The 22,277-nt window shown below is 44.4% G+C and overlaps 2 protein-coding genes across 2 annotated transcripts in view; both read left to right on the top strand.

The window, feature by feature from the left end:
• LOC131195292 (kunitz-type serine protease inhibitor 4-like) overlaps window positions 1–22,277 on the top strand; it is a 51,353-nt gene that overhangs the window by 18,333 nt on the left and 10,743 nt on the right. The gene's annotated exons all lie outside the window — the stretch shown is intronic.
• LOC131195295 (kunitz-type serine protease inhibitor 4-like) lies at window positions 1,022–7,096 on the top strand. The gene is made up of 3 exons (XM_058177089.1): window positions 1,022–1,172; window positions 1,571–1,732; window positions 6,942–7,096. The coding sequence occupies exons 1-3, from the start codon at window positions 1,088–1,090 to the stop codon at window positions 6,989–6,991; spliced, it is 297 nt and encodes a 98-aa protein (XP_058033072.1). The 5' UTR covers window positions 1,022–1,087; the 3' UTR covers window positions 6,992–7,096.

Here is a 22,277-nt window from a genome sequence, read left to right as displayed (position 1 = left end):
TCCAAATAACAATTCTTTGGATTTTGCAAGATTGCAACTGGTGTGGCATGGCTGCTCCGTTGCAGTTCAGATGTTGAGATGGAGGCCAGGTTGACCCAATCGGATGGCTGAGAGGCAACAATTCCATCTTACGGAAATGATCTGCAGGATCACTTCTAAAGGATCCTATTTCATAGGAAAGACAGGAAACACCAAAGGTACAAAAGCAGATCAGGAGAAACCCGGCTCAAACTCAGGAACTGTGAGAGGGACCTTGGAGTCTAAGTGACAATCCCTTAAACACGAGCCAGGCCAGCCGTGTGTGGCAGCAGCCAGAAAGGTTAATACAATCCTGGGTTGTATAAATAGAGGCACAGAATCAAAATCAGGTGACGTGCTAGTCCCTCTTTATAAAGCCTTAATAAGGTCACACCTGGAATCCTGCATCCAGTTTTGGTCACCACATTACAGAAAAGATGTTGGGACTATGGAAAAAGTGCAGAGAAGAGCAACTAAGATGATTAAAGGCCTGGAGACAAAAACATAAGAAGAACGGTTGCAGGATTTGGGTTTGGCTAGTCTGGAGAAAAGAAGGACTAGGGGTGACAGTATAGCAGTATTCCAGTATTTGGGGGGCTGCCGCAAAGAGGAGGGGGTCAATTTATTTTCTAAAGCAACCTGAAATTGAGGAAAAACTTTCTAACAGTGAGAACAATTTACTAGTGGAACAGAAGTTGTCTTCAGAAGTTGTGGGTGCTCCATCACTGGAGGTTTATAAGAAGAGACTGGACAGGTATTTGTCTGGAATGGTATGGGGCCTTTTATTTGAGCAGGGGGCTGGACTAGAAGACCTCCAAGGTATCTTCCAGATTCTATTCTATTCTATTCTAAACAGGGACAAGAGGGACCTGCACAGACTCCCCCAAACTGGAAAACCAATCCAACTCTCAGTTTCCCCACCTCTTGTTTGCCCATCTTGTGAAAGAGGAAAGAATTTGGATTCTCAGTGCATTAAGTCATCCTGCTTCCTGGATCTGGAGGTGTGAAATTCCCAGTTGGGGAGAATAAATAGAGCCAGCAGCCTGCGTGTGGGGCAGACGGCTTCATCATGTCTTCTGGAGGTCTCCTTCTTCTGCTGGGACTCCTCACCCTCTGGGCGGAGCTGACCCCTGTCTCCAGCCAGGACCGTCCAAGTGAGCTTTCAGAAAGATCTTGGCAGGGAGGGGCTGAAGTGACCAGAGTTCTCCCCCAGGGAAGGGAAACCAAAGACTCCAGTCTAGAACCTCTGGCTTAATGGGGCTTCTTCTGGGGAGGTTCTGGAGATGGTGGTTGGGTGTCAGCTGAATAGGAGACAGAAATAGGAGAGGGCCAAGAAAGAATTTTAAGGGAAGGCTGAGCTACCTTTACTCAATGCAGCAGCAGAATCAGGATTTTAAGCAACAGGAACGATCCAATCAGCCATCTGATCCAACCTCCAGAGCAGGAAACCAAATCTTAGATGGCCCCAAGAGGGCCCCAGGTTGAAGAAGAGTGTTAAAGACTTTTGTGCTATGTAATGAAATAATATCCATTCCCTTTCCATTTGGCACAGAGTTTTGTCATCTTCCACCTGAGATCGGACCATGTAAAGCCAATATTCGTCGCTTCTACTACAACCCGGCTTCAAACAAATGTCAAGAATTTATTTATGGTGGTTGTGGAGGCAATGCCAACAATTTTAAGACCATAGATGAATGCCACTACACCTGTGTTGGTAAGTAGGGAAGGAGTTCCGGACTGACCTCTTTATTGAAAAAGACCGGCTGTCTCTTAACATTAAGCATAAGATGGTTAATGAAACATCCTGGTTCTCAAAACAGACTATGATTGATTCAGTAGAAGGGAATCTGTCACTCAGGTTGAACTGTGGAATTTCTGATGTTCTCTGAGCTGGGTGGTTTTTGAACTAGGAAACATCATCGATATTAGAAGGGATTGGGGTTTGCAGAGAGGAGGAGGAGGAGGAGGAGGAGGAGGAGGAGGAGGAGGAGGAGGAGGAGGAGGAGGAGGAGGAGGAGGATGCAGTCCCTGGAAAGAGAATGAGAAGTGTTCCCAGAGCTTGGAACATTTCTTGCAGACATTTCATTACCGAACTAGGGAATTTCATCAAAGCTATAAGAGAGTGGGGTTTGCTCCCTGTTAGATACTTCTGCTTGCATAATAAGCCTTGGTGGGGGTGGGTTTTTCTTCATGATATTTTCTTGATTGGGGTATTATTTTTTGCTGGGTTGTTTGTCCCAGCTTATAGAATAGAATAGAACAGAACAGAACAGAACAGAACAGAACAGAACAGAACAGAATCCTTCATTGGCCAAGTGTGCACAAGGATGTTGTCTTTGGTGCATATGCTCCAGTAGTGGGATTCAAATCCTGGAGCTACCGGTTTGCTATTTTATTTTATTTTTATTTCTTTATTTATTTTTGTCACAACAATATACATAAGCATCACACAAAATAGTTATATAGTATATAAACATATATATGAGGAAATATGAGGAAGTATAAGCATATAGGTATAAGAATAAAAAAACAATAAGACAGGAACGGTAGGCACGTTTGTGCTCTTATGCACGCCCCTATTGGTAGCGTGCAGGCGCTAGCACTCGCTTTGTGAATGCACGTCGCTTCTGCGCATGCACAGAGAGTTTTTGATGATGTCTGGATGGGTGGGCGGAGTCTCCCATCGCCACTACCGGTTCTCCCAAACCGGGTGGAACCGGGAACAACCCACCACTGATATGCTCTCAGTGTACATAAAAGGACAAGATACATTCGTCAAGAATCAAAAGGTACAACACTTAATGATAGTCATAGGCTACAAATAAGCAATCAGGAAACAATATCAGTATAAATCATAAGGATACAAGCAACAAAGTTACAGTCATAACTGGGAGGAGATGGGTGATGGGAACGATGAGAAGATTAATAGTAATGCAGACTTAGTGAATAGTTTGACAGTGTTGAGGGAATTATTTGTTTAGCAGAGTGATGGCCTTCGGGAAAAAACTGTTCTTGTGTCTAGTTGTTCTGGTGTGCAGGGCTCTATAGTGTTGTTTTGAGGGTTTATGTCCAGGATGCGAGGAGTCTGTAAATATTTTCCCAGCCCTCTTTTTGACTCGTGCAGTATACAGGTCCTTGATGGAAGGCAGGTTGGTAGCCATTGTTTTTTCTGCAGTTCTAATGAAGTTTGTGTCTGTCTTGTTGGGTTGCAAAATGTGGTTATGTGGTTGTTGGCATGATGGTTCCATCCTGCCCAGTCTATGAACCACCAAGGCCCCAATTCTGAGAGAAGCCAGGTGCCTGTGCTGAGGGAGACACTCAGAACTTCAAGCTACCCATTTAGCCTAAGAACTCCAGGCACCTTCCAGGAGGTCCAAGGAAAGAGGACCTCTCTGGTTGTCCAGCCTCTGCTTGGGGGAGGGTCCTATCTTACCCCCTCTGTATTTGGGGAGGGGGCTGTGGGGGTGGGCAGAGCTGGCACAGAAAGTCTCTGCCTCCCATTCCTTGAAATTCCTCCTTCCTCTTTCGTGGAAACCTTGGTTGTGCATGTCCACCCACAGGATACCAATGGTGGGGGGGCTGGATGCATTTATAGTGTCCCTCCCCCTGGGGTCCGGAGAGGTTGACCCCAGAGAGAAACAGCTCTGCTTCATGGGAAAAGAAATGGGGAGGTGGGATCCGGCTCCAGCTGGCAACCTATCACTGTCAGTTCTGGAAGACGGTTTTTTGTTTTGTTTTGTTTTTGCTTCTTAACTGCCACATATTTTAGCTGGGGAAGTTGGGAGGGAGTTGTTATTGGAGCGGTAGAAAGTTAGTCATAACAAAATTCCGTATTCAAGGACATCCTGAGTCTCATGGAGACTGCCTGAAGATTGTGTCTAATTGAGTGTGAAGAGTTGATTGGACCATGTGATGAACTTGTGGGTGTGGGGCAGGGCTGTGAACTGTCAACTGGGTGTGGAAAACCTGGAAGCTTTCAGTTTCGGCTTTTCCCAGCTGTGCCAACATGACATCTCTAATAAATTGGAACTCTGAGGAACCTCAAACCTCAGAGCTTTATTTCGTTGGGGGTCTTCCTTGGAACCCTGACAATCATCCTAGATGTATGGAGATGTTTTGGGTCCTGGAAGGCCCAGAGATGGGATCTTTCTTGACCTGGGCTTCCAATTGCAGAGGATTCTCTCAGCCTTGGGATCTTCTCTTTTGCAGAACAGTTACCGCCCTTCTCCCGAAGGACTCAGGGCGGTGTACAGCCAAATAATAAAACCCCCACAATATACACATTAAAACAAAAACTTAAAACCAAGCATATTACATAAATGGCCAAAATTTAAAACAATTTAAAACCCTAAAATTCATTAAAAAAAAACCAATTAAAATTTAATAAAACTTTTAAGCCAGTCCCGCTTGAATAAATAAAAGCATTTTCAGCTCACGGCAAAAGGTCCGAAGATCAGGCAATTGGCGTAAACCAGGGGGAAGTTCGTTCCAAAGAGTAGGAGCTCCGACAGAGAAGGTCCTACCCCTGGGGGCCGCCAGCCGACATTGTTTGGCGTACGGCACCCTGAGAAGACCCCCTCTGTGTGAGCGTATGGGTCGGTGGGAGGCATAAGGTAACAGCAGGCGGTCCCGTAAGTACCCGGGCCCTAAGCCATGGAGCGCTTTAAAGATGGTAACCAAAATCTTAAAGCGCACCCGAAAGACCACAGGAAGCCAGTGCAGACTGCGCAGAAGTGGTGTTACATGGGAACGAGTGGCTCCCACTATTACCTGCGCAGCTGCATTCTGAACTAGCTGAAGCCTCCGGGTGCACTTCAAGGGCAGCCCCATGTAGAGAGCATTGCAATAATCCAAACGAGAAGTGACAAGAGCATGAGTGACCGTGCATAAGGCATCCCGGTCAAGGAAGGGGCGCAACTGGTGGACCAAGCGTACTTGGTGAAAGGCCCTCCTGGAGACGGCCGCCAAATGATCATCAAACGACAGCCGCCCATCCAGGAGGACACCCAAGTTGCGCACCCTTTCCATTGGGGCCAATAACTCGCCCCCAACAGTCAGCTGCGATTGCATCTGGCTGTACCAGGGTGCCGGCATCCACAGCCACTCCGTCTTGGAGGGATTGAGCTTGAGTCTGTTTCTCCCCATCCAGACCCGTATGGCTTCCAGACAGCACTTCGACAGCTTTGTTGGGGTGGCCCGGGGTGGAGAAGTTCAGCTGCGTGTCATCAGTGTACAGATGGTAACTCACCCCGAAGCCACTGATGACCTCGCCCAGCGGCTTCATATAGATGTTGAACAGGAAAGGCGAGAGAACCGACCCCTGAGGCACCCCACAAGTAAGATGCCTCGCGGTCAATCTCTGCCCCCCTGTCAACACCGTCTGCAACCGGTCAGAGAGATAGGAGGAGAACCACCGATAAACGGTGCCTCCCACTCCCAATCCCTCCAACCGGCGCAGCAGAATACCATGGTCGATGGTATCAAAAGCCGCTGAGAGATCTAACAGGACCAGGGCAGAGGAACAACCCCTATCCCTGGCCCTCCAGAGGTCATCCACCAACGCGACCAAAGCTGTCTCCGTATTATGACCGGGTCGGAAGCCGGACTGGAACGGGTCTAGATAGACAGCTTCATCCAGGTACTGGGGAAGCTGCCATGCAACCACACTCTCTACAACTTTCACCACAAAGCGAAGGTTGGAGACTGGACGATAATTCCCCAAAATAGCTGGATCCAGGGAAGGTTTCTTGAGGAGGGGTCTCACCACCGCCTCTTTCAAGGCAGCGGGGAAAACCCCTTCCACCAATGAAGCATTTATAATTCCCCGGAGCCAGCCTCGTGTCACTTCCTGTGTAGCCAGCACTAACCAGGAGGGACATGGGTCCAGTAAACATGTAGTTGCATGTAACCTCCCCAGCAACCTGTCCACGTCCTCGAGAGCCACAGAATCAAACTGGAGTGGAGTGTGTCTCCAGGGCCCTCAACAACGTCGTCTCGAGAAGTGTCAAAATGACTGGAATTGTCCTGGGAGGCAGAAGTGTTGCCGTTACGGTTGCCTGGTGGAGTGCAAGGATCCTGCCTATGGGAAGCATGGTATGTGCCATACCGCCTTCCGTGTGTCCTGGGCTTAGACCAAAGGAACGGCTGTGTGGTGTCTCTGAGACCTAGAGATGGTCTGGGCACATGAAAGTTTCTCTGGGACCTTTCAAGGTCTCCTGGTGTCCATCAAAGGTGGAGCTGATGGAAGAAAAGGGAAGGTGCCACGTTGCCGAAGCAAACCTTGGTGGAGTGGGGTCTTCTTCCTGATAGATCTCCACACAAATCAGTGGAAGCCATGAGGCTGACCCCCCGCGTCCCCCTCCCGCTCCCCCTGCCTCTTCTTGACCCCTTCTCCTCTGGAACCTCCCTTGGTAGAATGCCCCACTCCACCCACTGAGATTCTGCTGGGCACTGTGTTGAAAGAAATGGTCCTCCTGCCATCCTGGTCAGGAAGCCAGAAGGCCCCAGACAATGAAGACTTCCAGGAGAAGCAGAAGCCAGGACAGAACTCCTGGCCCACTTTGGTCCACTCATCCTCTGGGCAAGTTAGAAGCTCCTGTGAACATGTCCTTGTCTGTGTTGCAAGAGGTGGCCTTGAGGTCTCCTAGAAGGGGAGGGTTGGAAAAAACACTGGGGGTCATCTAGTCCACCCTCCTTCAAGTGCAGAAACCCTCAAAGAGTCTGTCCTACCTTTGCTTGAAACCCTCAGTGATGGAGCCCCATAACTCCAAGGGGGAGGCTGCTGCCCCATTGCTTCCCTTCTCTCCCAGTCAGGCCATTCCTCCTGATTTCGGGTTTGGGTCTCATGGTTGTAAGATGAGGGAGGGTGAAGCACCGGAGGATTTCTGGGGAAAAACCTCATATCTGAATGTTTGTTTTTACAGCATTACCAACAAGGAGACCCACCAGAATTGGAACTACTGTTCGAACTTGAGCCAAAGATCCTTCTTCTGTCCTGGACCATCCTGGAGACCCTCCCCCCAAAACCCACCCTGGGCTCATTCCTTCTCTTCTGCAATAAAGCTTTGGTTCCAGCTGCCCTCTTGGTCTCAGGTGTCTTCTTCGGCCTCTTTTGGGGGTCTCCCCTCCCCACCTTGACTTGTGTCGCCCCATGTCAGAGGAAGAGGGGCTGAGAGGCAGCAACTTGTTCCCCGATGTGGCTTTCCAGGGAGAATGCGCAGGGGAGGAAGCTCTCGGAGCCAGAAATCCCTGAAACTCAGTCCCTACAAAGGGTTTACTCCAGAGTAAGTTGGAGGGTGGGGGAACGGGACAGGGGGCTCTGCTACTCTGCAATGACTCCCCGTGGATGGTCTGGCTGGAGACAATGAGACAAATCAGAGAAAGTTTTCTGTCTTTATTTAATGAAGCAGAAGAGAAAAGAAGAAAAACAGGAAAAGAAAACAGCAGGAAAAACACTGGATAAACAAGGGGTTGTTATGCATGTAGATAGAATGTCTATTTTACACATAATAGTTGTCCATACAAAATCTCCTTTGCCTAATACCTGTTCATAAGTGACCAGTACCTTCAATTCCTGGGAGAACCCAAAGCCTCTGCAGGAAAAGAGCTGCAGACCATCTGCCCTGGGGCATCTTCTGATGTACCCCAATGCTCCTCAAAGGTCTTCTCTCCAGAATGGCCACTCCAGGATGTTGCTGCTGGTCTGCAACACGTATTTGTTGTCCTAGGTTCCCTGTTGATGTTGTCCTGGGTTCCCGCAGGAACGAGTCTCAGCCCTCGCCAAGACAATTTAGGGGGTCCTCGCAAGGACGAAAGAAGTCGAATAAAAGACACCACACCAGAAGTTTCTTAAGATGAGAGAGCACGAAGAGGAGGGGTTGTTGTGTTCTCCCCTTTTAGATCGCAACAGTCTCTTTTATTATGCAGTTTTAGCAGGGAGGGGTAACTACAGCAAGGAGGGAAGTAGCATATAGAAAGTTACCAATCAGCGAGCGTTTAGAGTATACGTATTAGCAAAATACCACCTGTTTTACAAGAAATCATACATTTTACCTGAATAGAAACCTAACTCAGGGAAAGCAAAACTAGAAACCTAACTCAGGGAAAGTTCAGCGGAATAGAAACCTAACTCAGGGAAAGCAAAACTTAACTTAAGGAGCAATGCTATGGGTACCATAAATCATTTCTGTCATGTAGCACTGAAAAAGGTTAAGTCAAGTTCTCACGGCTGTGAGGCCTAAGAAAACCTGAACCAATGATATATCCATATGTCCTCTGTTTTTATTTTTTAAGATGGGTAATATTCTTCTAAAGCTATGGCATCCCCAGTGGATCCCCCCTCCGGGAGAGCCCGCAGGGAGCCAGTACGCTTTTCCAAAGGAATGGTTCCCGATTCAGAGTCTTCATCAGTCTCAGAGGCTAATTCTAAAAGAGGTTGTTTATATTCATTTTCAACAGTGTGCTTTAGCAAGAGGACATCATCTCCAATACTGTTTAGTCGTTGTTTCAAGAATGCTAGAACTCTCCCCATGACACATGGGCCAATTGTACATGCAAGGAGCAACAAAATCAAAGGACCGGCTAGGGCAGAGAGGAGGGTGGTCAACCAGGGAGAGAGATTGAACATTCCCTGATACCACGTGTGGGATTGAGAACGCTCTTTTTCTCTATCTTTCAATCTGCAGTTGATAGAGTAGTGTATATTATAGTCCACCCTCCAGTGTCAAGTCCTAGCCTTTCTTTGGATAAGTATATTGTGCAGGAAGTATAGGCATCCGAGGAGGCATTGATACAATAGTGAGAAAAGTTAGAGGGTACATACCCAAGGCAACAACCTTGACCTTCAATTGAGGATACCGTTATAGAAGAGTTAGACCACCTGCAACCGGTATCTGAGGTGCTATTGGCAAAAGGTAGGGCGGAACCTATGGCCTCATAAAAAGGGGGTTGAGAAGACATACACAGCCAACACCTACTATCATTGTTAGGAAAAGTACGGGCTGCCACAAGGGCATCATGCGCAGAGGAGACCAGGGACACCAATGGATTGTTGCTTTTAATCAAGGGCTGTAAAAAGGGCGAATTGACTTGTTTGTTTGGGCCCACAGGTGGGGATGTTTCTAAGGACATGGTAAAACGAATTATGAATATATTTCCTGGATGACTGTTTCCGGAATTATCGTTCGACCTTCCCCCCCATCTTTTCCCTTTAATCCATTCAGTAATCGGAAGACTCCTTCCATGAGATGTAAAAGTAACAGTCATAGGATTGAGGCGAATGCCGCAGCAGGCCCAATTGGTGCAGGAATTCCAAGGCAAATTGTTATCAGGGCCTAGTATAGCTTTGATATAGTCAGTAGTATAGGGAGCAGTCCACCAAATCTTTCCGGTTGACACACATTGCCAGGACTTGCAGTACCAATCAGAGATGGTCCCACATTCATCTAGGTGGGAGAGATCAGTAAGATGTCCTGGGCAGATATACAGGCCTGGACCAATTGTCCAGACGTCCCGAGGGGAAGGATCACATTTTGTTTTATGTTTAAATCCATGGGCGCCGACCAGCATTTCAGCAAAGTCAAAATAGAGTGCAGGAAACCAAGGCCACAGAGTTCGATTAGAGATGGAATGAAGGACGTTTCCTTGGAAGTCCAAAATAGTCCAAGTATAATTTGCGGGACGATGCAGGTTCTGCTGTGCTCCGGATAAGGAGCGCTGCGAACGGAGAGCTGCAGAGGTAGAAACGTGGGAAGAGGGCAAGGAGCGAAGTACGCCAGAGGAGAAATGGGTAGCAGAGAGAAGGGAAATTTTCATGTACATTTAGGAAGAGAGGAAGAGGCATTAGAGACAGAAGAGGCAAGAGAGATCAGGGATAGGATCAGGAGGATCTTCATTTTTCTTTTTTGGTTGATTGAGATGACAGGGGCGAACACAGCGAGCCGGAACCCACAGGACTCGATCAGGCAATTAAACTGCAGCGTAGCCTTTTCCCCAGGTAATCAATTGAGCTGGACCTTTCCAAGCTGGATCCGGAAGATGCCTATAATATACCAGAGGACGAGAAGAGGGGAGGGGAGGAGCGGAAAAATGTCTCGAGGCAGCAGTAGAGGCAGGAGATCCAGTTAGATTAAGAAAATTCAATGAATACAAGCAAACATTTAATACATTTTGCAACGCCGGGAGTGTCGGGGGGCTGATGCCTTTTGACCCCAAGTGTCTGTCCAAGGCCTGTTTAAGAGTCAAATTCGCTCTCTCTATAATGGCCTGGCCCTGGCTATTGAAAGGAATGCCGAATTTATGGATTATTGACCAGCGATGGCAAAATTGTGCAAAGGCAGAGCTCGTATAGGCTGGTCCATTGTCAGTTTTTAGAGTTTTTGGACATCCCAACGTTACGAAAGTCCGAATACAATGATTAATAACTTGTTTTGCGGTTTCACCCCTTTGCAAGGTTGCCATGATGAAACCTGAATATGTATAAAGGATGGATATTGAGTTACATCCATTTGCCATAGTTGACAGGCCACTGTTCCTCTGGGGTTGACCCCCATCGGAAGGGAGTTACCTTGGCGGCTGCAAGTAGGGCATTGATGTATGATCAGATGCCTCAGCAGCCGTGAAGCCAAATTGTTTCATGAGCGCCTTTTTGTTTTGATGAAAATAGGAGTGACTGTCCCAAGGAGAGACAGGAGAAAGTGTCAAAAGAGAGGAGGCAGAGGCCGCAGCGTCTGCTACATAACAAAATAGGGATGTGTACGTTTGTAAATGAGAGACTGTAAAGTTGTGAAAAGAGAAGTGAGATTAGAATCAAGAGAAGGGGACAAGTAAGATTGAAAAATAGTTTTTACTATTTGAGTAACATATAGACTGTCTAAGATGAGGTTGAAAGGTACTATGTGGAAGACAGAGAAAAAGACAATCAATCAATAAAAACCCAACTCCCACCCTTTTTATTCATGTGTGGAAGTTGGTCACTAACAAATCCATGCTATCAAAAACTTCCAAAAACAAACCACATTCTTAGCAAAATCACCATCTGTCTTACTTTACTCATCAGCACTAGTATCAAAACTTCCTAAAAACTTCTCAGCACTAGTAACTCTCTCTTCACATTCTGTAACCTTCTAACTTATCACATCCTATAACTTTCTAACTCATCTCTGAAATATTTCCTAAAACAGGGCACATATTGTGCTGCTAAAAAAGAAAAAGAAACAATACAAACAGCAAATAAGGGGCACACTGAGTCAGATTCAAAAAAGAAAAACATGGCGGAAGCTTAGGGTGAGTCTGTTTATGTGGAAAACCTGAGTACATTTTCCAAAAAACAGATCTACGCTTAAAAAAAATGCATCCATACATAAGAAGATAGCCATGTGTCTGAAATGCTATAGGGTTTCCTGCCTGGGCAGGGGGTTGGACTAGAAGACCTCCAAGGGTCCCTTCCAACTCTTATTATGTATGTTAACAGCTGCAAAAATACAAAGCTAAATGAAACATTTTTAGTCAACTCAGTGCTTTGAAAACATTTATAAAGGTATAGGTTTAATCAGGCAGGTTAAACCTCAAAAAGTTCCAGAAAAGATAAAAATTAAAAATTAAAAGCAAAATCAAAATTGTATGCATGATTAAAAATTAAAATCAAAATTGTTTTCATGGTTAAAAGGTAAAATCAAAAGTGTTTTCAGGGTTGAAAATTAAAATCAAAATTGTTTTCAGGGTGGAAAAGAAAATATACATAGCTCTTTGCAAAAGCAATGCTTCCAGAGAGCCTAATTGCCCCTCCCTTCTCAGACAAGAAAGAAGAGAGAGAAGAAAAAAAAATGGAGTGGGGGTGAATGGTTCTCCCCCGTAGCCCACCCTTTTCCCTGGCACTACAAGGAACGAAGGGGGGAGTAGTTAAGATAAGCCAGAGGGCAGAGAAAAAATTTTTTTAGTGCAAAGACACTCTCATGCATATGAAGAGAAAAAAATGTCCAAAAGTAACTCACTTGCTTGCAAAAGGAAAAAAAATGTTTTATTTTTTTTTCCAAAAGTACCTGGCTGCTTGCATACGGAATTTATGCAGACAGATACACATAAAGACACACACACTGGACACACACACATGCAGAGACAATTTCTCACACATGCATACATTTCTTGCAAATCCAAAAGACAACACAGAAATTTCACACCTTCTCAATGAGTTTTGCACATACACACATTCCATGCAAATCAAGCATCACAATTATCTCTACAATTCTTATGCAGGTCTGAAAATGATCACATACATACATACACACACATGTACACACATCATCAAACAACATTTACAGACCTGGGGAACTTGTCTGAGAAAACTCAGCAGTTTAAATCATGACTGTGATTGTGGATCCTTTTAAGTCATTTTTGATAAGGCAGAGGTCCTGACAACTCTCTAAGTGACGTCTGCAAGTAAAATGAGGCATTCAAAGATCATGTGCCAGATGGACAAAATTTTTACAGGGGCTCTTGGACTTTCATGGAAAAAGGTTCCCAATTTTTTCCATGTAGTCACTGTGAGCAAATCCTTGTCCAGATTGTTTCCAGATATAGAGAAGTAATGGAACCAAATCAGTTGTTGATTAGTCTGAGCGATCGCACCCATGGGGGAAAGAGAGGGGTGCTCTGGGGGAAGGGAGGCAGGCAGGGGAAAGGAGGCAGTTTTCAAAGCAGGGATGGAAGAAACAGGTATTTGGTACAATACGCTTTCTAGCTCAATATGCTTTGAAGGTTCAGAGTGGGGGGAAAGGGAGGAGGAGGGAAAGGAATGAGCAGGCATAGGAACTGAAGGAACGGAGAGTGAATGCCGTAGGAAGTAACAGCTTCTTTTAAATTTTTAAGCACCCGTACATTGATGTTCTCGTGTACCGGCTGTCCCCCTCCCGCTGGATTGAGGTTTAAAGGGTAAGCCGATATCGGGGGGTTCAGTTCTTAGAGAAAGAGAGGAAGAGGAACCAAGGCAGAAAGAGTTCCTGCAGCCGTGTCTGTATCCTCCGGCGGAGGGGGAGACGCTGCAGGAGCAGAAAGAGCTGTGTCTGCTGGGGGAGCAGAGGCAGCTACAGAGACAGTAGGAGACTAGAAAAGAGGGAAGAGATTTCTTAGAAAGAGGATAGACAGTGGTGCCATTAACTTTTTGCAAACAATTAGCCTTCTTCACCAGAGAGTAAAGCTCATTCCTATCAATGATGAGACTTTCGAGTTCGAGGAGCCCATTACTTACGTGTGCACATGTCGCGTCCGGACGGGTAAGCAATGAGGGTGAAGGTGACGCACCGCTAGACAACGATCGCGCCTCTGGACAACACAACAGGATAGGACGAGCCCCCAGATGTTGCTGCTGGTCTGCAACACGTATTTGTTGTCCTAGGTTCCCTGTTGATGTTGTCCTGGGTTCCCAGAGCAGTCTCAGCCCTCGCTGAGACAATTTAGGAGGTCCTCGCAAGGACAAAAGAAGCCAAATAAAAGACACCACACCAGGAGTTTTTCAAGATGAGAGAGCACGAAGAGGAGGGGTTGTTGTGTTCTCCCCTTTTAGATCGCAACAGTCTCTTTTATTATGCAGTTTTAGCAGGGAGGGGTAACTACAGCAAGGAGGGAAGTAGCATATAGAAAGTTACCAATCAGCGAGCGTTTAGAGTATACGTATTAGCAAAATACCACCTGTTTTACAAGAAATCATACATTTTACCTGAATAGAAACCTAACTCAGGGAAAGCAAAACTAGAAACCTAACTCAGGGAAAGTTCAGCGGAATAGAAACCTAACTCAGGGAAAGCAAAACTTAACTTAAGGAGCAATGCTATGGGTACCATAAATCATTTCTGTCATGTAGCACTGAAAAAGGTTAAGTCAAGTTCTCACTGCTGTGAGGCCTAAGAAAACCTGAACCAATGATATATCCATACCAGGATCTTCAGCCTGCTCTCATCAGCCACGTCCAGAAGGCTTGGGGTCATCTGGCAGAAACGTCCATGGTCAGGCGGCCAGAATGGTCTAGGCTGGAGAGGAGACTCCTGTCATCTACTGCTACTTTCCCCACTTCACATGCAACAACAGGAGCCAAATGTCCTGGACCTTTCTCCATCCCTCTGCCCACCCCCCCCCGCCACCTCTGGTGTTCCTAGAAAAAGATGTGCAAGATTTATTTCTTAGACAAAAGATCAGAAAAACAGCAGGCCCAGACAGATTAACTCCTTCTTCCTTCAACACCTGTGCTGATCTGCTGCCCCCCCCATCTTCGCCTGCCCCTTTCATAGATCACTAGAGGTGTGTTAGGTCCCTTCTTGCTTCAAACGCTCTACTATCACCCCGGTGCCCAAGAAGCCCTCCATCAAGGAACTGAATCACCGCAGACCGGTTGCTCTGACATCCGTAGTTGTAAAAGCCTTTGGGAGGTTAGTGCTGGCCCACCTGAAAACCATCACAGATTCACTGTGAGACCCCTTGCAGTTTGTCTACCACACAAATAGATGTGGTCAATATGGCACTGGACTACATCTTGCAACATCTGGAATCCCCAAGGCAAGGGTCCGTTCTGTAGACTTCTGCTTGGCATTCAATACAATCACATTTGGCCAATAAAGTATTTTGTCTCCCCTCCCCTCCTCTTCTCTTGGGTGATTCAGAAATGGGGAAAAAAGAAGAGAGGGAGGGACAGAGGGGGAGGGAGAAAGAAAGAGAGAGAGAGAGAGAGAGAGAGAGAGAAAGAAACAAACAGGAAGGAAGGAAGGAAGGAAGGAAGGAAGGAAGGAAGGAAGGAAGGAAGGAAGGCGATTGAAAGCAGGTTAAGGGTGTTGTGTGAACAAAGCCTGGTGTAATTGTGAGACCACCTGTTGGTCTTTCTCAGCCCCACCTGCCCTACAAGGCTGTTGTGAAAGAAGAACATTTCCTGGAGGTGGCAATATAAATCTATAAATTCTGATGATACAAATCTAACTGAGCAAATACCTTTGTTTAAAAAAGTTTTATTTTAACATTCTTATCCAATAACATATCCAATAACATATTTAATGTACCATCATATACAATTAATCAGATCTGCCCGGTCACCACCCCCTTCCTTTTCCTTTTACTCTCCTTCTCTACCTTCTTCTACTTTCCACAACCATCCTCCCCCTCTCTTATCTACATCCTCTCCTCCTTCCTCCCTACTCCTTTCTTCTCCCTCTTCTATCCCTCTTCCTTCCTTTCCTCTTCCTCCTCTTCTCTTTCCTACCTCCTTCTCTCTTCTACTTCCTTCTTTCCCATCATTCTGAAGTGGTAGCCGGGCAGCTCCGATCTTACATTAATTATACATCTTCAATCATCTTTGTACATTAACTATCAATCCCTTTTCTAGCCACTCCCCTTTCTTCCTTCCTCCCCACCCCCAGGACTTCCGAGAACCGAATACAGGGTATGAAACTAACAACAAAAATTAAAATATAGCACAAATCATAATCCATAATCATTCCTTAAAACCTCCACTCCCCTTCCAGAGACAAAGAAGATATTTTTCTTCCAATCCATTATATATCAGACCATTCCACTCCTAGAGTTCTCAGAAATTTCCGATTGAGTTAGTGTTTGTTCTTGAATAAAGTACATAGTTTTTAATATCCAACCTTCATCAATCAATATCAAAACAACGTTCCATCTTCCAATATTCACCAAGGGTTCTTCTAAAATGTCTTTCTTCCTTAAGCAGTCTCTCAAAAATAGTTCGTATTTCCAACTTAATTTCTTTAATTTTTCTGTCCAACCTTCAAAGGTAAACAATAGTCCATCTTTTCACATCTTTAACATTTATATACAACAAATAAAATTACAAATATCCAATATATCAATTGTAATAATTAAAATCTTCACTTTACCTTACTTATATCAAATAACATTATTAAAATTACACCTATAACTTATCCAAAATATATCTATTATAACAATTACATTCTAATTAGCCATATAGCAACATTACATCCATCTCTTAAATATAATATTTAATCCAAAATCCTAAATTTTACTATCTATCCTCCAAAGTTAAACAATATTCCATCTTCCTATTCCTTTATACCTTAAATATATCAAATAGTACCCCTAAAATTACACATTTATATCCACAATAAATCATTTACAAAAATTAACCATAATCATATATAATAAAGTTAAACATTCTCCCTCCCCTTCTTCTGTCTTACATTTTCCACCATCTATTCACCATTCAACTTAACATCTATTAATAAAGAATTCCCAATCTTTAATACATTAGTATAAAAATCTCGTGCTTTACAAATTGTATTGAGAAAATACTTTCTTCCTTTATAATTCACTGTTAAACCTCCCATCTAAAATATATCTGATGTTTCTTAAACTCATCCACCAAAAAGGCAAATTCTTTTCTCTTTCTTAACATTTTAGGAGGAATTTCCTTCATCATTATTATATCTTGTCCTAATATTTGAAATTTATTTTTATAAAATGCTTGCAAAATTCCATACCTAATCTTCTTATTTGTAAAATAAATAACTAAATAAAATCTCTTTCAAATTTTCTTCCTTACACTCTTTTAATCCTCTCACCCTTATATCTTCTTCTTGATATTACTTAGTTTAAAAATGGCCTTTAAGCAAAGAGATTTAACCACTTCTAAAATATTGGAAATTTCTTCACTTCAGGTACGGAAATTGAGAGAGGATATTAAAGAAAGTCTAAGGAATTTTTTACAGGAGCTTATGGAGGCTCATCTTTCAGAAATAGATCAAAAATTTAATGAAATGGAGAAAGAAATACTGGATTTTAAAGATTTGGTGGAAGAGCAGAGGAGGGAGATGAAAAAATTAAAGGAATCAATTACCCCATTATTGTTATCTAGCACACAGACAGAAGAAAGACTGGATGAATTTAACCAAATTAATTTAGATTTGCAAAGGAAAATAGATGAAGTTCAAATTAATCTGAATTTAGAAAATAAAATAGACGATATTCAGGTTAAGGTTGATAAGGCAGATGAAGAAAGGGTTATATTACAATATAAATTACTGAGCAAATACCTTTATTTCTCCTATTTTATGTCCCTGATGCGGATACCCAAGTATTGCCTCCCTTCTGCCAGCAGGTGGCACCACCTGCCCAGGTGTTTGGGCTCAGGAAATCCCACCCACCCACCGGTGGTCTGTCCCAGCAAGCCCTTCCCTGCATGGCCAAGGCAAAGGCCACTCCTGATTTGAGGCCATTGCTGCTTGCTCTGAGTGTTCCTCTTTACACAATCCTGGTGCAATGTGATGAAGAAGCTGCCTCGTTCCCAAGGCTCTGGTCCCAAGGAACCTCCTCCTGCCCTTCCAGCCAGTGGGAGCTGGAGGCTTCCAACATAAAGCATCAGAGCTGGGAGGGACCTTGGAGGTCTTCTAGTTCAACCCCCTGTTCAAGCAGGAGATCCTATGCCATTTCAGACATACAGCTATCCAATCTCTTCTTGAAAGCACTCGTGATGGAGTGCCCACAATTTCTGGTTAATCGTTCTCACATCAGGAAATTTCTCCTTCAATCCCTCTTTAATGACCTTCTACCCATTTCTTCTAGTAATGAGGTAATTTGGGATTTTCTTTCTTTCTTCCAAAGGATTAACTATCCCACGTGATCAAAATACTCCCCATCCTCACCCAAAGATTCAGAGCTTCACTGAAGAGCAGAGGACCCACCCTTGGTAACTCCTGGTGGATCCTTGGGGCTCTGAGAACCTGGTTTGCATATTGCTCACCTTTCACTGCCATTCTTGGTAACGTCATCAGTGCAGTAAGATTGGTCCATGAATAGGAAGGGTTGACACACAGCAGCTTCTCTTACCTGCTTGTGGTATGCCTTGTTCCTTGTCCCAAAGGTGCTTTTTCAGGAGGCAACTGGACTTTCCTATTTATTGTTTTGAAGACATTTTGTTTTTCATCCCAGAATCTTCTTCAGCTCTGACTGGATGTTGGGGAAGGGAAGAATTTATACCCCTTGCAGATAGCTGGTCATTTGCATCCTTTTAGAGAGTCCTTGAGGCCACTTGGAGGTTTACCTGTGTCTTCTGGGTCACCTGAAGATTGCAAATGGGTGTGGAGTCTTCTTGGCTGCAGGATGATTTCTGTCCTGTATCTCTTCACTGTTGATGACATCCCCACCATCGAGTCAGAGCGGAAGAAGCTTCTTGGATGAGAAGCGAAACGTCTTGAAACACAAAACCAGTAAGTCCATTTGCCTCCTGAAAAAGCTCCTTTGGGACAGCCATGACCTGGATGTTGGAGAAGCTCCATAGAAATTTGTTCCTTGTTCATTTCTCTCTCCTTTTTTCTCCTTAACCAGGGTTGCTTCATAGATGGGCAGTGAGGGAGGGGCTCTCTGGGCTGATTAGGGTTCTCTGCTGGCACTCAGAAGAACCAACGGAAACTCCTGAATTTCACAAGACAGAGAGAGCTTCAACTGCAGTGAGAGGTGGATTTGGATTAGGCAAGATCTGAGAATTCAGGAGAAGTCTAAGAAGTTATTGCATATCAATAAGCCTCATCGATACTGAACATTAAAAACTGCATCCAAATAACAATTGCTTGGATTTTGCAAGACAGAATAAAATAAAAGGTAACAGAGTTGGAAGGAACCAGGTCTTTTAGTCCAACCCCATTTAGGCAGGAAACCCTATACCATTTCAGACAAATTGTTATCTAATCTCTTCTTAAAAACTTCCAATGTTTTTAAAAACATCCACAACTTCTGGAGACAAATTGTTCCACTGATTAATTGTTCTAACTGTCAGAAAATTTCTCCTTAGTTCTAAGTTGCTCCTCTCCTTGATTAGTTTCCACCCATTGCTTCTTGTTCTACCCTCAGGTGCTTTGGAGAATAGTTTGACTCCCTCTTCTTTGTGGCAACCCCTGAGATATTGGAACACTGCTATCATGTCTCCCCTAGTCTTTCTTTTCATTAAACTAGACATACCCAGTTCCTGCAACCGTTCTTCATATGTTTTAGCCTCCAGTCCCCTGATCATCTTTGTTGCTCTTCTCTGCACTCTTTCTAGAGTCTTAACATCCTTTTTACATCGTGGCGACCAAAACTGAATGCAATATTCCAAGTGTGGCCTTACCAAGGCCTTATAAGTGATATTAACACTTCACCCAGAGTTCCAGCAACTACCACTCCCTCTATCACTTCTTCTCTATTAGTAGTAAGATTAGGTCCAGTATAGCTTTTCCTCTAGTTCCCTCCTCTTCCTTTTGGGTGGCAAAATTGTCATCTAAGTAGGTGAGGAATCTGTTCGAACTCCCACTTTTTATCTCCCAGGTGATATCAGGGGAGTTGACATCTCCCATCTGGAGGGACTTTAGAGAAGCCTTCTTTCTCAGCCCAGCCTCCTCCATAGGGCTGTTGTTAAGGAAAGAGCTAAGTCCAATTCCTGGAGGTGGTGATATACCTCTATGCATTCCTGATGATATAAATCTAACCAGAGCAAATACCTTTATTTCTCCTGTTTTATATACCAGATGTGCTTGATCAAGTGCTGCCTTTGTTCTGCCGGCAGGTGTCACCACCTGGCCAGGTGTTTGTGCTCAGATTCATTCAAGGCTGTGGTCTCATGGGTCCAGCTGTGTTTGCAGATGTGGTGAAGAGCCCTTCCAGACAGTGAGAGTTGGAGGCTTCTCTCCTGTTCCTGGGAAAACATAGAACATCAGAGTTGGAAGGGACATTGGAGGTCCTCTAGTCCAACCCCCTATTCAAGCAGGAGATCCTATTTCAGACATATGGCTGTCCAATCTCTTCTTAAAAACCTCCAGGGATGAAGCACCCAGGACATCTGGAGAGAAGCTGTTCCACTGGTTAATTGTTCTCATTGTTAGGACATATTTTCTAGTCCAAATCTTGCTCAATCAGCAGACCCTCCACCATTCCAGACAAATGGCTGTCCAATCTTCTCTGAAAAACTTCTAGCAATGGAGCACCCACTGATCAATTGTTCTCACTGTCACCAAATTTCTCCTTAGTTCTAACTTGTATCTCTCTTTAATGATCCTCCACCTATTTCTTCTTCTAATGAGGTGTTGGAAGAAAAATCCATCTGGTTCAGTTCCAAGCCGGGGAGAAAGGCACTGGAGACAAAATGGGGGCCTCTAGACTGATTGGAAAGATGGTTTATTGGTGAACAGGACCAGATGGGTTTTAGGTCTTGGGTAGCTGACCACATGGAGTTGAGAGAAAGAGAGGCTTTTTTACCTTCTCTTGGGTTTTGCACTTGAGCTTCCTGTTTCTGTGCAATAACATGTATCCTATTGGCTGTTGTCAGACTCCCGTGGGGCCATATAGGATCATGCTTGTCTGAATTAAGTTTGGTTGACGTTTGCTGGGTGATGCAATGTCCTTAGGAGATTGTGCAATGCAGTGAGCTCTGTGTCTTCTACTAAATGGTCCAATTGTGTCCTGGAGGGTCCTGTCTTAATCCCATCACCCTGGAGTCGAAGGCCTTTTGTCTTGTAGATAGGCTGGCCCAGTCCTGCTAGGACAATTAAGAAAGGTGGGGGCTGCTTTCCAAGAGCATGTTTCTCCTTTAGGGAAATATAATATTCTGCCTTTTTTAATATTTCCCAAAATATTTCATGCTTCAAGGAGAGGGGGGAGTGCTAACTTTGTACAAGGTAATTTTGGATTTTCTTTCTTTCTTCCAGAGGATTCCCTATCTCATGCAATCAGTTTGCATTTCCTCCCTCTTTTCATCCAAAGATTTAGAGCTTCATTGAAGAGCAGGGGACCCAGGAGAAACCCTTGTGGCCCCACCCTTGATTTCTCCTGGAGGAACTTTGATGCTCTGAGAACCAGGTTTGCATATTGGTCACATTTCACTGGTCCATGAATAGGAAGGGTTGGTACACAGCAGCTTCTCCTACCTGCTTGTGATATTGATTGTTCCTCTTTCATTATCCGTGTTCCTCCTTAAACAGGGTTGCTTCATAGATGGGTGGTGAGGGAGGGGCTCTCTGGGCTGATTAGGTTCTCTGCTGGCACTCAGAAGAACCAACGGAAACTTCTAAATTTCACAACGCAGAGAGAGCTTCATCTGCAGTGAGAGGTGGATTTGGATTAGGCAAGGTCTGAAGGTTTAGGAGAAGTCTAGAATGTAGAATGTAGAATAGAATTTTATTGGCCAAGTGTGATTGGACACACAAGGAATTTGTCTTGGTGCATATGCTCTCAGTGTGCATAAAAGAAAAGATACCTTCATCAAGGTACAACATTTACAACACAAATGATGGTCAGTATATCAATATAAATCATAATGATTGCCAGCAACAAAGTTATAGTCATACAGTCATACGTGGAAAGAGATTGGTGATGGGAACGATGAGAAGATTAATAGTAGTGCAGATTTAGTAAATAGTTTGACAGTGTTGAGGGAATTATTTGTTTAGCAGAGTGATGGCCTTCGGGGAAAACCTGTTCTTGTGTCTTGTTGTTCTGGTGTGCAGTGCTCTATAGCGTCGTTTTGAGGGTAGGAGTTGAAACAGTTTATGTCCTGGATATGAGGGATCTGTAAATATTTTCATGGCCCTCTTCTTGATTCGTGCAGTATACAGGTCCTCAATGGAAGGTTGGCAGCCATTGTTTTTTCTGCAGTTCTAATTATCCTCTGAAGTCTGTGTTTTTCTTGTTGGGTTGCAGAACCGAACCAGACAGTTATAGAGGTGCAAATGACAGACTCAATAATTCCTCTGTAGAACTGAATCAGCAGCTCCTTGGGCAGTTTGAGCTTACTGAGTTGGCGCAGAAAGAACATTCTTTGTTGTCCTTTTTTAATGATGTTTTTGATGTTAGCTGTCCATTTTAGATCTTCCGATATGATAGAACCTAGAAATTTGAAGGTTTCTACTGTTGATACTGTGTTGTCTAGTATTGTGAGAGGTGGAAGTATGGAAGGGTTTCTCCTAAAGTCTACCACCATTTCTACAGTTTTGAGTGTGTTCCGTTTCAGATTGTTTTGGTTGCACCACAAGGCTAGTCGTTCGACCTCTCGTCTATATGCGGATTCGTCATTGTCTCGAATGAGACCAATCACTGTTGTGTTATCTGCGAACTTCAGTAGTTTAACAGATGGATCATTGAAGATGCAGTCATTGGTATACAGAGAGAAGAGAAGTGGGGAGAGCACACAGCCTTGGGGGCCCCTGTGCTAATTGTACAGGTATTTGATGTGATCTTGCTTAGTTTCACCTGCTGCTTCCTGTTTGTTAGGAAGCTTG

Source organism: Ahaetulla prasina, chromosome 3, assembly GCF_028640845.1.
Source record: "Ahaetulla prasina isolate Xishuangbanna chromosome 3, ASM2864084v1, whole genome shotgun sequence".
Taxonomy (NCBI): domain Eukaryota; kingdom Metazoa; phylum Chordata; class Lepidosauria; order Squamata; family Colubridae; genus Ahaetulla; species Ahaetulla prasina.
The sequence above is the reverse complement of the archived record's forward strand: the minus strand, read 5'-3'. Positions and strand labels throughout refer to the sequence as shown.